The sequence below is a fragment of the Aquarana catesbeiana genome, linkage group LG03, assembly GCF_042186555.1.
Source record: "Aquarana catesbeiana isolate 2022-GZ linkage group LG03, ASM4218655v1, whole genome shotgun sequence".
Lineage (NCBI taxonomy): Eukaryota > Metazoa > Chordata > Amphibia > Anura > Ranidae > Aquarana > Aquarana catesbeiana.
The window spans coordinates 196,657,097-196,671,846 of NC_133326.1; the positions used below are offsets into that span (position 1 = coordinate 196,657,097).

The window sequence follows — 14,750 nt, forward strand, 5'->3', positions numbered from 1 at the left end:
AAATATCTAAAAAGTGTGGCATGCATTTGTATTCAGCCCCCTTTACTCTGACACCTCTAACTAAAATCTAGTGGAACCAGATTATCAAATAGTCTCCACCTGTGTGTAATTTAATCTCAGTATAAATATAGCTATTCTGTGAAGCCCTCAGAGGTTTGTTAGAGAATCTTAGTGAACAAACAGCATCATGAAGGCCAAGGAACACACCAGACAAGTCAGGGATAAAGTTGTGAAGAAGTTTAAAGCAAGGTTAGGTTATAAAGAAATATCCCAAACTTTGAACATCTCACGGAGCACTGTTTAATCCATCCTTCCGAAAATGGAAAGAGTATGACACAACTGCAAACCTACCAAGACATGGCTGTCCACCTAAACTGACAGGTCGGGCAAGGAGAGCATTAATCAGAGGCCCATGGTAATTCTGGAGGAGCTGCAGAGATCCACAGCTCAGGTGGGAGAATCTGAAAACAGGACAACTATTAGTCATGCACTCCACAAATCTGGCCTTTATGGAAGAGTGGCAAAAAGAAAGCCATTGTTGAAAAAAAAGCCATAAGAAATCTTATTTGCATTTTGCGAGAAGCCATGTGGGGTACACAGCAAACATGTGGATGAAGGTGAAATAGGAAAAGGGAGATATCACAGCTCCAGGAGGACAAACAGAAGGTAAACCTCTCTCTGTTTGGAAGCTGTAGGTGCTGACAATTGCTAGTAGCAATAAACAGGAACTGATTCTGGACAGCCGCACTCTTAAAAAATAGCCTTTTTTATTTAGAAAAATTCACATCAAAATCAAAGATGGAAATCACAGCAGACTGAAGAGCTGACGTTTCGCACTTCTTAGCTATGAATAAGCACTATTGTTAGTGCAAAACGTTAGCTCTTCAGTCTGCTGTGATTTTCACCTTTGATTTTGATGTGAATTTTTCTAAATAAAAAAGGCTATTTTTTAAGAGGCTGTCCAGAATCAGTTCCTATTTAATGTGGAAGAAGGTGCTTTGGTCAGATGAGACCAAAATTGAACTTTTTGGCCCAAGAGCACTATGTGTGGCAGAAAACTAACACTGCACTTCACCCTGAACACACCATCTCCACTGTGAAACATGGTGGTTTGCAGCTTCATGTTGTGGGGATGCTTTTCTTCAGCAGGGACAGGGAAGCTGATCAAAGTTGATGGGAAGATGTTTGGAGCCAAATACAGGGCAATCTTAGATGAAAACCTGTTAGAGCCTGCAAAAGATGTAAGACTGGGGCGGAGGTTCACCTTCCAGCAGGACAACGACCCTAAACATACAGCCAGAGCTGCAATGGAATGTTTAGATCAAAGCATTTTCATGTGTTAGATTGGCCCAAAGTCCAGACCTAAATCTATTTGAGAATCTGTGGCAAGACTTGAAAATTGCTGTTCACAGATGCTTTCCATCCAATTTGAAAGTACTTGAGCGATTTTGCAAGGAAGAATGGGCAAAAATGTCACTTTCTAGATGTGCAAAGCTGGTAGACATAACCAAAAAAACAAAAAAAGATTTGCAGCATGTAGTCTCTTCTGAAATAAATCCTATTACCTGGTTGGATCATGTACCTATTGATCTCAATGTCCTGTTGACGAAGTCTTCTACTAAATCCTGCCACTGGCGCCTCAATGAATCGTTCCTTAAAAACCCTTTATCTCAAACCCAACTACAGCAGAAACTAACTGAATTTTTCCAGATTAATGACGGCTCTGTTTCAGAGATTTCCACCCTGTGGGAGGCCCACAAAGCCATTTTTAGAGGTGAATGTATAGCTATGGGCTCTCACCTAAAAAAGATTCTGTACAACTCAAAAATGACCTAATTAATCAACTGCAGACAGCTGAAAGAAATTTGCTGGCCTCCCCCACGGTGGAAAAATTGAGAAATGTCACCTCAATCCGGGATCGGATCAAATTTTTTGATCTGAACCAAATTTCCAAATCTATGTTGTGGGCCAAGCAAAAATTTTACGATTACGCTAACAAACAGGATGCTGGTTAACAAATTAAAATCATGGCCCTTTCTATCGATCCCCGACCACTTGATACAATCTGATGGTACCCCCACATATTGTCCGAAAGCTATGTCAAAAGTCTTTGGAGACTTTTATAGTCGGTTATATAACTGCTTAGGTCCTGATTCGCATCCTCAATTCTCACAATCTGAGTTTGATAAATTCATGGATTCCCTACCGCTACCAAAAATCTCTGCCGATCATATAACCTCTCTTAACTCTCCGATTACTGGGGAGGAAATAGGAGAGGTGATTAAAAATCTTCCAGTTCACAAATCCCCAGGTCCTGACGGTCTTCCTTATATTTATTATAAAACTTTTGCACAAACTTTAACCCCCTATCTACAATCTCTATTCTCCTCTTTCTTCAGGGGATCCATTCCGCATTCACAATTTTTACATGCAAACATAACAGTAATTCCCAAGCCATGTAAGGACCCTGCATTGCCCGACAACTACCGCCCAATTGCTTTATTAAATTCTGACTACAAAATTTTTACTAAGATATTAGCTAATAGATTATCCCCTCTATTAAAGTCCCTGATCCACAGGGACAAGGTAGGATTTGTCCCCACGAGACATGCTGGAGATAATACAAGAAGAACCATAGATTTGATAGACCTAATAACTAGAACCAAACGTCCCACCATAGTTTTGAGCTTAGATGCTCAAAAAGCTTTCGATCGATTAAGTTGGCCCTTCATGTTTGCAGTTTTAACCCAATTCAGATTCTCAGGCCCCTTTATACAGGCTCTACGAACCCTATATTCCCTCCCCACATCTCAAGTCCAGTTGTCCTCCTATATCTCACAACGATTTACTCTCAGAAATGGCACGAGACAAGGATGCCCCCTGTCACCCCTGTTATTTATACTAAGTCTTGAACCTTTAGCAGCAGCTATTAGATCTCATCCTAATATCAGGGCAATTCCACTACGACATCAGGATTACAATCTCTCTTTATTCGCAGACGACATCTTACTAACCATCACACATCCCGATACTTCTCTACCCGCCTTGCATGAAACTCTTTCCATATTTGGGTCCTTATCAGATTTTCGTATTACCAGACCAAAACAGAAGCTCTCCCCATCAATATACCCTCAGATATGCTCAGCTCCTTACAAAACAGATTTAAGTATAGATGGTGCCAGACCTCACTGAAATATTTAGGAATTCATCTTACCCCCTCATATCACTCTCTCTACCAAGCTACTTTCCCTCCTTTTTTGGCAGAAATTGTTAAACTCCTACAACATTAGTCTTCCATCCCAATCTCCCTCCTTGGTAGAATTAACGTTCTCAAAATGTCGGTACTGCCCAAATTATTGTATCTCTTTGAAACGCTCCCGGTTTCAGTCCCCATGTCGCAGTTGAAAAATCTCCAGAGAAAGTGCCTTAACTTTATTTGGAATAATGCATCTCATAGAATTGCACAATCAGTAGTCCTCTCCCCTAGAGCTAAAGTCGGGTTGGCCGGCCGCGATTTCATCAAGTACTATTATGCCTCTCACCTTAGGGTACTGATTACATGGACCTCAAGAAAAGCTGAAAATAGATGGGCTGAAATTGAAATGGGGATTACTGCCCCAGTACACCCTTGCTATATGTTATGGCCATTCTCAAAGAAATTCATACCCCAACTAAGGTCTTTGTGTCTATCCCCGATGCTTTTTACGCTATCTGGAAAAGATATATGGATAAATTTCATCTTTCCTTACCTTGCTCCTCTCTTCAGAATATTCTCTTCAACCCAGACAACCCAGAAATCCCGGATGGACTATCTTACTTGCGAACACTTCCATGGACTCAGGCAGGTATATTTCAACTGCGACATCTAGTTCACCCAGTAACACGTAAGCTTTTACCATTCTCAGTCCTCAAAGAAAAACACGTTTTACCGAACTCTACAGAATACTTTTACTTGCAAATTAAACATTTTTTCCAATCCAACTTCCCCTCTTTATCCTTAGAAAAACCCACAGATTTTGAAATGCTGTGTACAAATGGCCCATATGAACCAAAACTAATCTCATCCATATATAAAATACTTCAGGCAGTACCCCCTTTAACTGATTCCATACATAAATACATGACAAAATGGTCCAAAATGCTAAATAGGTCAATCTCATTATTAGATTGGGGTAAAATCTGGGAGTCAACTTTCAAAGTTTCCAGATGTGTGGCACAAAAGGAGACCGCTATTAAGATAATATTTTTTTGGTACAAAACTCCTGAGTTGTTACATGCCCAAACTCCCTCTCTCTCTGATTTGTGCTGGAGATGTGGACAGTCCGTAGGTACGCACCTTTACATCTTCTGGGACTGTCATATCTTAAGTGCGTATTGGACCGAGATACAAAATTTATTACAATCACTCTTTGCCACATCTATCCTATTAAACCCCATACACTTTCTTTTGGGCCTACCTTTCCCGGGTATCCCTAAATCACTACAGAAACTAGGGTCTTTTGTACTTCTGGCAGCAAAAAAGCCATCCCTAGACTTTGGCTTTCTACCACCGCTCCCACTTTACATCACGCTCTTTCCATTATCACAGATATGCGTAAAATGGAACACTTAACCGCAAAAATTGAAGGTAAACTTCCCCAATTTGAAAAAATCTGGAAACCTTGGGATGATTCAATATTTTCTCTTGATTTTCTCATCTCTGCTTCTTTATGATTCCGATTTGTACTTTTTTTGAGCATCCTTGTGTTTGAACATGTAGTTGAGACAGAAGCATGGATGCTGTATGGAACTTCTTTTTTGTTTGTATGACCCAATACGGGAAGAAGCTGACATCTATCTGTACAGATATCCCCACCAAGCTTATTTACACTGTTTGTACTTAGCTTTTGAATGCTTCTATGTTAAACTGTCATAATCCTTTCTTATACCTTTTGTTATGCTGATTTATATTTGTTGAAAAAAAAAAAAAAAAAAAAAAGATTTGCAGCTGTAATTGCAGCGAATGGTGGCTCTACAAAGTATTGACTCGGGGGGGCTAAATACAAATGCACGCCACACTTTTAACATATTTATTTGTAAAAAAATTTGAAAACCATTTATCATTTTCCTCCCACTTCACAATTACATGCCACTTTGTGTTGGTCTATAACATAAAATCCAAATAAAATACATTTATGTTTATATATATATATATATATATATATACACACACACACAATTTTACCTTTGCGGTTTATACCTTTATCACCTATCTCTTTGCATTGGTCACCCAGAGCCATTATATCAAATTTACCTTCAGGTTTACCATTACCTTCACTGTTACACATGGCAACCAGCTCACTATGAATCAACAATGGATGGCAGATTTCATCCTGGTCAGTAGTATTAATATGTGTTATTTTAAGACCCCTTACACACATAGCAGGCTCCTTTTAGATGAGCGGGGGATCTGTCCGCTGATCCCCAACTGATCAGGGCAGAGCGGAGGATGACAGGTTCATGCCTGCTCAGTTTTTGCAGACCGAGCCCGCTTTACTCTATAGGCGGTCAGATGTAAACGGACTTCGCTGTCCATTTACACCCAACTGTCCGTCAATCCGATCTGCTTAGATAGTGGGGGATTAATCCCTTCCTTTTTTTTTTTTTAAATTAAATTTTTTTTTTTTTTAGCAGACCAGATTGGATTGGAGGTAGGCGGGGGTAAATGGGACACAAGTCTGTTTACTCTCACTGGTCTATTGGGCTGGATGGAGGTTCCCATCAAGACTGCCTGAAAAAATGACAGACAAACTTGATCAGACCCTTCTAAAACCCTAACTTTTATCAGGGTTGCATCTGCAGAGAACACATGCACAGTGAAGTAGTTGCTTCTCACTACAACCTCAGAGTACACCAACTCCACTAGCCCATGACACTACACCGGGCTACAAATTTGACTGTTGATGGTCATTATGGGGAACCAGGTTTTCATCATTTTCTTTGGCAACACCTCATTGTTTTTTATCCTTTTGTGGGTCAGGGGCTCAATTTCTGCTGGTTTCTCTTTTTCTTGAGCAGCCCTTCTGTCTGGTGAGGGAATCATAGTATGTAAACGTATCAAACCCAGTCTTTTCGTAGCAGTGGCTGCCATCTTGAAGCTTAAAAATATATATTTTTTTTGTTTAAGAAAGCTTGATATAAAATACAAAAATCACTTGACCTAATCTAACATTATCACTGTGTACCTTACCATTACAAACAGCTTTTAATTATAATGGGTCTCTTGAACAAATATTATGTCTCTGGATCACCTAAACTCATGATCTTTTTCAATCCGATGAGAGGAAAAAAGTTGTTGTAATGGGATTTTTCTAATTAAAATAGTAAACATGGTATGGTTACCTGCTCTGTGCAATACTTTTGCTCAGAGCACCACCAAAAGTCCTCTTCTGGGGTCCCCCATTGGTGCTATCCACTCTTCTTATCTTCTCTAAATGCCCCCATTACAAGCCACTTGCTATGGGGGAACTAATATGGGCTCACTCCCAAACCTGGCTATGGCATCTTTAGACAGACACACACAGTGCAGTTCAGCACTGCCCCACACTCACAGGATGTAATTGGGATCAGCAGGAGCAAATGGCTCCCACTGCTTTTTCTGTGCCTGTGAGACAGAGAGAAGACAAGTGCTGCTGCAGATGAGCACAGCGCTGGATTGAAAGAGAAGCCAAGTAAGTATTTAAGGAGGGGGGGCTTGGGGGAGCTGTTCATGGAAGGTTTTTTTTACCCTAATATCTTAATACAGAGAATGCATTCAGGTAAAAAAAAAACGCATGCCTTTAGAACCACTTTAAATATTACCTGTAGTGTGTCTGTTAGGTCTAACTAGTTCATATCTTCAGATAAGCTTTTATTTCTGATACTGGTTCTGTGATCCCCTATTGTCCAGGTCTTCTAGGTGCCTCTGAATGTCTTGTATGGTACAGCTTTGGGTAATAATTTCAGTATGAATGCTGCTGATTACCTCTATGATTGAGGTTCATTCACCACTGTTTTGATTTGGTTCTGTTGGATCCTGTATAAAGAGGAAAAAGTCTTTTTTTTTTTGTATAGACAAATTTAATAGTCTTTCCAGGATTGTGGTTTCTTATTATCTGAGCTAAAGAAAGCAAGGGTAGGGAGGTTGCTATCATTTTTTATGTTTTAGGTTGAGTGGTAGGGTCATGGCCAAAGGGTATAGGTGCCTTGTGAGGGATATCAGTGGAGGTTCAGTCTCAAGGAACCAACCATGTAAGTTGTCAGAGTGTCCATGCTCTGTCAATTATGTGTCCAGGTAGTTGGTGACATTGTAGTAGGAATAAGCTCACCCCCACAGTCTGTCGTACAAATCACATTGTGGCTTGTAACACTGGAGTCCCCCGATCTGGGTGATCTCTAGGGGTTTCTGGAGGATTGAGGGCTATGCATTCCCCTGCAGTTGATAAGCTGTCCATGGTGGTATTTGGTTCAGCTATGAAGTAGGTTGTCTGCGTGGCAGACAATTACCAGCTTCAAGATCGCCTGATTTTGATTATAGTTGAACTTTAGTAGACATGTGCATGACAGAAAAATGAGTTTAGTTTCAATTCGCTACTCTAGTTATTTAGTTTCATTAAATTAGGTTGATTCGTATTCGGAATTTGTTTTCGTTTTATGTTTTTTTCAAATTTTCTTCGAATTTACCGATAAATTGTGAATTGATTGAATCGAAAACTTTAGATTTTTTTTTCGATTTGAATGTGGCAAAAAGAACAAACAAAAGAAAAATCTTTATCAAATGATTACAATGACTCTTTAAATCACCTTTGGCTTAACAAAAATAGCATTATTTCAAAATGGTAGTCTAATAATACACACAGTGTTTGATTTCAGAAATATGTTTACAGTTAGAATTTGACTGGAGTTCGATGTAAAATTTTAATCAAATTGCAATTCAGATTTCGGAAATTCATTTAGTTTCGTTATTTGGAGCATTCGGTAAATTTTGTTTATACTTTAATTCGGGTATTCGTATATATCCGAATCTCCGAATAGCAAAAAATTTGTCTGAATATTTATTCGAAACAAACCGCACATGTCTACACTTTAAGTCTGACCAAGCATAACACTTAATTGCCTGCCAAGTGTGTTTGCATTCCTAGCATAACACTCACCATACTTTGAAATAACTTTGAGAAGAGGCACTGTATTAGGCAGAATTTCGGTCTCCCTGCTTGTCTGTACATGCAGAGTAATATTCTTTAGTGATGTAAGGGCCATCTGCCATAGATTGAGATGCTCAAGAGATGGCCCCATTCATCTTTTTGAAATGTTATTGTGTAATCACAGCAAGTACGGAAACGGAAGCACCAAAATGTAAACAAAGCAGCGGCTTGGGTCAGATTGCACCCGTCATCTCATGCATGGCATGTGAACTTCTGGGGTCTGTTGTTTAGGAAGGAGGATAAGAAGGCAGTGATATACTACCCTTTTTTAAGGTGCCATTGTAATTGGTGTGAGTTTGACCCCATGAAGCCGCCATTTGATTCCTACAGTTATACATTACATATGTTATACTTTAGATTCGGCAAATAATGAATTAATTCAATACTTACAACTAAAGTTTTCTGCCCTTGTTAACCTTCTCCCTTTTTTGGCAGTAGAAAGTCATATTTTGTTCTTATGATGAATATCGCTTTCCCTCAATCCCCCGGATCTATATACAGGCAGTCCACAAGTTACAAACATCTGACTTACATACGACTCATACTTACAAATGAAATGACGCAACAGGAAGTGAGAGGAAATCTACCCCTAAGAAGGGAAATTCACTCCTGTAAGAGTTATCATGGGAAAAAAGTGTCTCCACTGAAGCTCTATCACCAATCCTTGTTTCCACAACATCTCAAAATTTTAAAAATTCAATCATCACAGGGACAGAAAGTGAGGTGAAATCTTCCGAACAGGGGCACAAATAGCAAAACAAACTTTACAGGGTTATTAACCCTTCCCTATGCTATTCAAAAAATGTAAAAATATTTTTTTTTTGGCTGGAGGTACACTTAAAAAATATAGAACAAACTTATAGAAACATATCTTGTTTGTAACCCGGGGACTGCCTGTATCAGTGTATTTTGGTAATTTTGCCACATCTGCATTGTTTTTCTATCATTCTAATTCCAGGTTCTGAAATATTTCTCAAGCCTATTAACTCACTTTGTTGGCTAAACCCCTCAACTAGGTGAAGGAGAGCTAAAAAATAAAAATACCAATATCTAGAAACTTTGATACATCTAACAGCCAGTTATGTAGGAATCTTGATTTTCCATTTTTTGGTTACTGAAGAACAAGAACACCTTGAATATTATAAATATTTTTTATTATAGAATCTTCATAATTCTCATAGCAGAAATTCACACCTTGCATAGAAAATGTACATGCATCTGTTAATAGGGTCATGAGTGTGTATGTGAATATGCAAACGATATACAGTATAGCGGTTAATTTACTAGAGCAATAAAGACTGTTCATTTTGCAAAGTGAATGTTCACTGAGATCATAAAATGTGTTCTTATCAATTAACCAATCATGTGCTAGCAAAACTCATGTTTAAAACCAGTACGTCTCCTCAAATGTATATTGGGAGAATCAGGTAAATTACAGTTTAAACTCTGATAGGGCTATGGGAACTGGTTACAAAGAACTATGGATTTTTCTAGCCAATCTGGTTAGCGTACATTAACAAAAGAAAAACAATTTTCCATGCATGTCTCATTTGTCTACTTTGATTGTATTATTATTCTTGGTAGTATTAGTGTTATTACAATTTAAATAACTGGATTTTCCTTGATTTTTGTGTTTCATTTCAGATACGATGTCGACTGCAAAAGTCCCAATTTAGCAAAACATGTAAGTTGAAATTTCATGGTCCTTCATTTTATAGAGTAATGTGCTTAATATTTTGGGGCTCATCTGAACAGAAAAAAAAAATGTGTTTTCATTTATGTTTCTTTCTTTTTTTTAATCTATATAAAGCTGACATTTGAAGCAAATAGATTTTTATTGGCATCAATAACCACTGACATCAACAAACAATAAAAAAAATGTGTTGGATGCTTCAAACATAGTATGAAATTCATTTGAACATATACAGTATATGCCTGCAAAAAAAAAACATATTGCTGCCCATAATTTCAATGAATATTGTTTGATCGCTGTCTTCATTGTCACCATCTTCTTGTCTTGCCTTCTAGAAATGCTGTAGAGTTACATATATTAGTTAGTCGGTTAGGTCTAAAAAAGATACTTCTCCGTGGAGTTCAAATATGATTTTGTTAGTTTTGTAAAAGTTTCAACTTATACAAATACCTGTAATAATAATATAGATATTCTCGATTCTTCAGATACAGGATTTGCATAGTTTCAATTAGAGAATGTTTACATTTCTTGATTCTTGATGACTTCATCAACAAAAGGGCAAAAGTCACCCCAGGCACCTGATGCCCAACCTGCAGCACTGCGACTGCATGCAGACCTTTGGCTTTTATTGTGTGGCCCTTGGGGCCCTTCAGATTGTAGTCGTTGTTTGATGCTTACTCAAGCCAATGAAGGAAAACATTCTGAAGACTGGATTCTGGTAGTTAAATGGTTTAAGTTTGTTTCTTTGTCATAGTCCTCCTTTTTCTGCACTTTCCACCTACTTTCTTTTTTTATGCTGTTTTTTTTATTATGATAATTTATAATGGATCTTGCTAAGATAAGTATCAAATTCTGCGCAAGTAATTTTAAGGAGACTGTAGGAAACACAAATGTGCATTCATTTGTAAAGAAATGGTAATAACAGTGATCTCTGGCAATCTCATTTAGCCTTTCCCTCATTTATGACTGTCTCCTGTGCCCAAATATCTTGTAACATTCCCATAATTACATAATAGGTAGGGTTGAATAAAGACAATAGTCCATCCAGTTCAACCTGTGTAGGTGTATGTGTGTCAGTGTCTATAATGAATTCCCATATCCCTGTATGTTGTGATATTTAAAATGAACATGCAAGAGTCTCTTAAAAATATCCATACTTACCACTGCCACCACCAATTGTGGAATAGAGTTCCACATCCTAATTGCCCTGACAGTGAAGAACCCCCTGCACACTTTAAGGTTAAACCGCTTCTCCTCCAATCTTATTGTGTGGCCCCATGTCCTCTTACACTCCTTAAGACTGAATAGTTTATTTCCTATGCTGGGATTGCCGTTAAGCTATTTGTAAATAGCTATCATATCTCCTCTCAAACCTCGTTTCTCCAACGGGAGAGGTCCTCCAGCCCCCTTATTAGTTTTGTTGCCCTTCTTTGGACAGTTCCAGCACATCCCTTCTGAGGACTGGTGACCAGAACTGGACAGAGTACATAGTACATCTCAGACCATCTGTTGTAGCATGCCCATAGTCTTTAACCATCACCTTCAGTGGGTCCTCAGTCTCTGACAGCTTTTTATTGCATTACTCTCAGTAAATATTGTGAGGGGCCCCTTAGTGATATCAAGAGCCACACATAAGATCTACATTTTAAAAAGTTTGACCACCGCTCTAAGTGAAAGTTTCCAAATAAACTAACAATATTATAAATCATCTTTGCCTTTTAGTTTTCTTAAGTTTGTTTTTTACGTCTTGCAACATGTGAAAATTACATGTTTCAACATAAAAAATTACTATACTTGGCTACAATGAAAATGCAATTATTTTGATATCTAGCAACTGATACACCTAAAATTCATAGAGGTGAGCCCTGGTTTACCTTGTGAAAAAGAAGGCAATTATGGTGACATGTTTGGTTTGCCCAGGGGAATTGGTAAATGCATTGGCATTCAGAAAGAGTTAGTGGCCTCAACCATTTTTATTCTGTGTAAGCTTACCCTCAGGCTTATAGTAGTGTTCACTGACCAAAAGCAAGTACTAAAAATATGGTGATCTTTGAGTTAGTGACTGACAGATAATTCAAAAATGTTATTAACACTGAGAATAACAATCCTTTCAGTGTTCATACCATTGCTGTATATGGTAATAAATGTCAAGTTTGGCAAAGCCATATTGCACAGTTAGATTGAAGACCGTTTGCTCTCATCTCCTGTAGATCAAGCTCCTATGTATGGATAGTCTTCTTCATAGTCTCATTAAAAAATTGCTGAAGCCTAATAGTTTTTACATATTAAAAAAAGTATTTTTAAATGTTATCTCCAAAAAAAATCTTGCTTTTATAAGAAACACCATATTTTATTTTAGATGCATTAACATAATATGCTTGTTTTTCTCAGTGTATACCAGTGTTTGGCTATTCTTATTTTTAGATCACTATATTATGTGTTTGCCAAATAGGGGATCCATTTTTGGTGGAGGGATGCTGTGTGTACATTTGAACAGAACACATAATGAAGATTTAGGAGCCATTAGGCCCTTTTCACTTTCTATGATGCCTCTATCACTAGGGATCTGTACTCAGTCACATAAATCCATCTAACATAAAACCGGACACACTTGATCAAATTAAATCAACTATGGTATACCTCTAAAACATATCATGAGTCAACAAGAGAGAATATTTATAAAAAAACTACAGGTTGCTGTCTAAGACCGGGTTGGAATACGAAGCCTGCATTAGAGAGAAAAGGAGCCATCTATTCTTGTTCATCTGAGTCTCTGCAGTCCTAATGGAATCTGGTTATGCCCATAGCAGGGTGCCTCAGTATGATTTATGTAAGGGGTATTGAATTAAAAACCATGGCGGTCCAGTCAGTAAAATGTAGTCTCCCTCCAGAGGTGGTTCTGGCCAGCTCAGTAGAATGCTTTAAAAATGGCCTGGATTCTTTCCTAAATTGACATAATATAACTGGGTACTAATATTTATAGGTAAAGTTGACAAAACAAAAAGAAGAGAGCGCACAGACACCGTAGTGTGATACAGTTCAATAATATGATAAAAAAAGCGTCACCAAGAATTGCACGTACATAATTCCAGATGAGGCCAGCATGTCTCAACCCTTTGCACCTCTTTTCCATGGTCGCTGTAAGATCCAGGGCTTGTGTGAGCTCTCAATTGAGCCTCCTGTCATCTGTGGCCGAAAACTCTGGTCCTCAGTGTGCCGATGCGAGTGCGCATGCGCCGGGTCCAGCCATGACACCAGGAAGCAGAGGAGGGGCAGAGAGAAGTGTGGAGCGTCACAGTTACCACGACAACAAATTTCAGAGGCCTGGCCACCTTTATTAAGTCACCACTTGCTTATAGTGCAGCACCAGCAGGAAAGATTTTCTCTGTATTCCCAGTTGTATATTGAGTAAGAAGGTGAAGGAAGACCTGCGCAAGGATTGGGAAATGTTTTTTTTGTTATGCATAGGTAAACTTGATGCAGGGAATATCCGATTGCCTCTCGGGGATCAAGAAGGAATTTTCCCCTGCTGTAGCAAATTGGATCATACTTTGCTGGGGTTTTTCGCCTTCCTCTAGATCAACTGTGGATATAGGATTGTGTATATGGAATTGTATGATTTATTTATTTTTTTTATTTATTGGTTGAACTAGATGGACTTAGTTACATAGTTAGGTTGAAAAAGACTCTATGTCCCCCTTCACATTACAGATGCACTTCACAGCACAGCTTCCCCTTCCATAATTTACAACACAGATCCCTTCACATCACAGTCCCCCTTTTACATCAGTGTCCACAGTCTCCCCTTCACATAACAGCCCATCCCATTTAAAATATCACAGCCCCACAACCCTCCCCCACATCACATACCCTCTACCATCACACAGTTCCCTTAAAATCACAGTCCCTTGACACTCCCGCTTACATCAGTCTTTTTTTGCATGACAGTCTTCTTTTTGCATGACAGTCTACCCCCCCCTTATATCACAGTCCTCTCTTCACATCATTGTACCCCCCTTTACATCATGCCCCCCCTTACATCAGAGTCCCCTTCACATCACAACCCCCCATCCTTACAATAGGGTTCACTTTAACATCACAGCCCTCCCTTCATATCAGTGCCCTCAGCACCCTTTACAGCAAACTCCCTCTTCCATGTTACACTTTACACAGCAGGGCAAAGGGTGGGAGGTGCAGCAGGTCTGGACGAACAGCAAGAGCTGCCTAACTTTTCATGTCCTAGCAACCAATCGCCCATTTGTTAACTGATAGCAACAGGATGGGGGGAGGTTGTTTGAAAACACCCAGGAGAGGACACTAAGGCTGCTAAGTAGCACAACTATGGTTCGGATAGGACTGTCACTTGACAATAATCTTTCATTTGCAAATATGCATTTAGTACCAAATTGATGGGATGTGGTGTCCCGGGATCTAGTGAGGGATTCTGTTGTATTTCACTACAGTGTAAATTTCAAAGTGAAAGATGCAAGATTCCAGGCAGTTTGAGACTAGGTTCACACTTGTGCAATGTGGGAACCAGCGCGATTACAGCACCGGTTCCCACATCGCATCTCTCCCGCAGGCAGTATACACTGCCCTCTGCGAACCGCTGCGGGTGTCAATACACTATTAATAGAACCCCCAGATCGGTTCACAGATCGCAGTGCGAACTGTGAGCTCGCACAGGAATCGGATCGCATAGGTGTGAACACCCATGCGATTCAATTTCAGTGCGGGAGAAAAAAGTCCCTGCACTTTTTTAGCAAATTTAATGTGAGTTCAGCCATACAACTGTATGGCTGAACTTGCATCGCACAGACATCGCATGTGATCGG

At 39.1% G+C, this 14,750-nt stretch overlaps 1 protein-coding gene across 1 annotated transcript in view; it reads left to right on the forward strand.

The window, feature by feature from the left end:
- The window catches only part of CPNE8 (copine 8), a 442,845-nt gene that overhangs the window by 239,724 nt on the left and 188,371 nt on the right, over nt 1-14,750 (forward strand). The window contains exon 5 of the mRNA XM_073619694.1: nt 9,867-9,906. Within this exon, the coding sequence (XP_073475795.1) occupies nt 9,867-9,906 (40 nt within the window). The remainder of the gene's footprint in view (nt 1-9,866; nt 9,907-14,750) is intronic.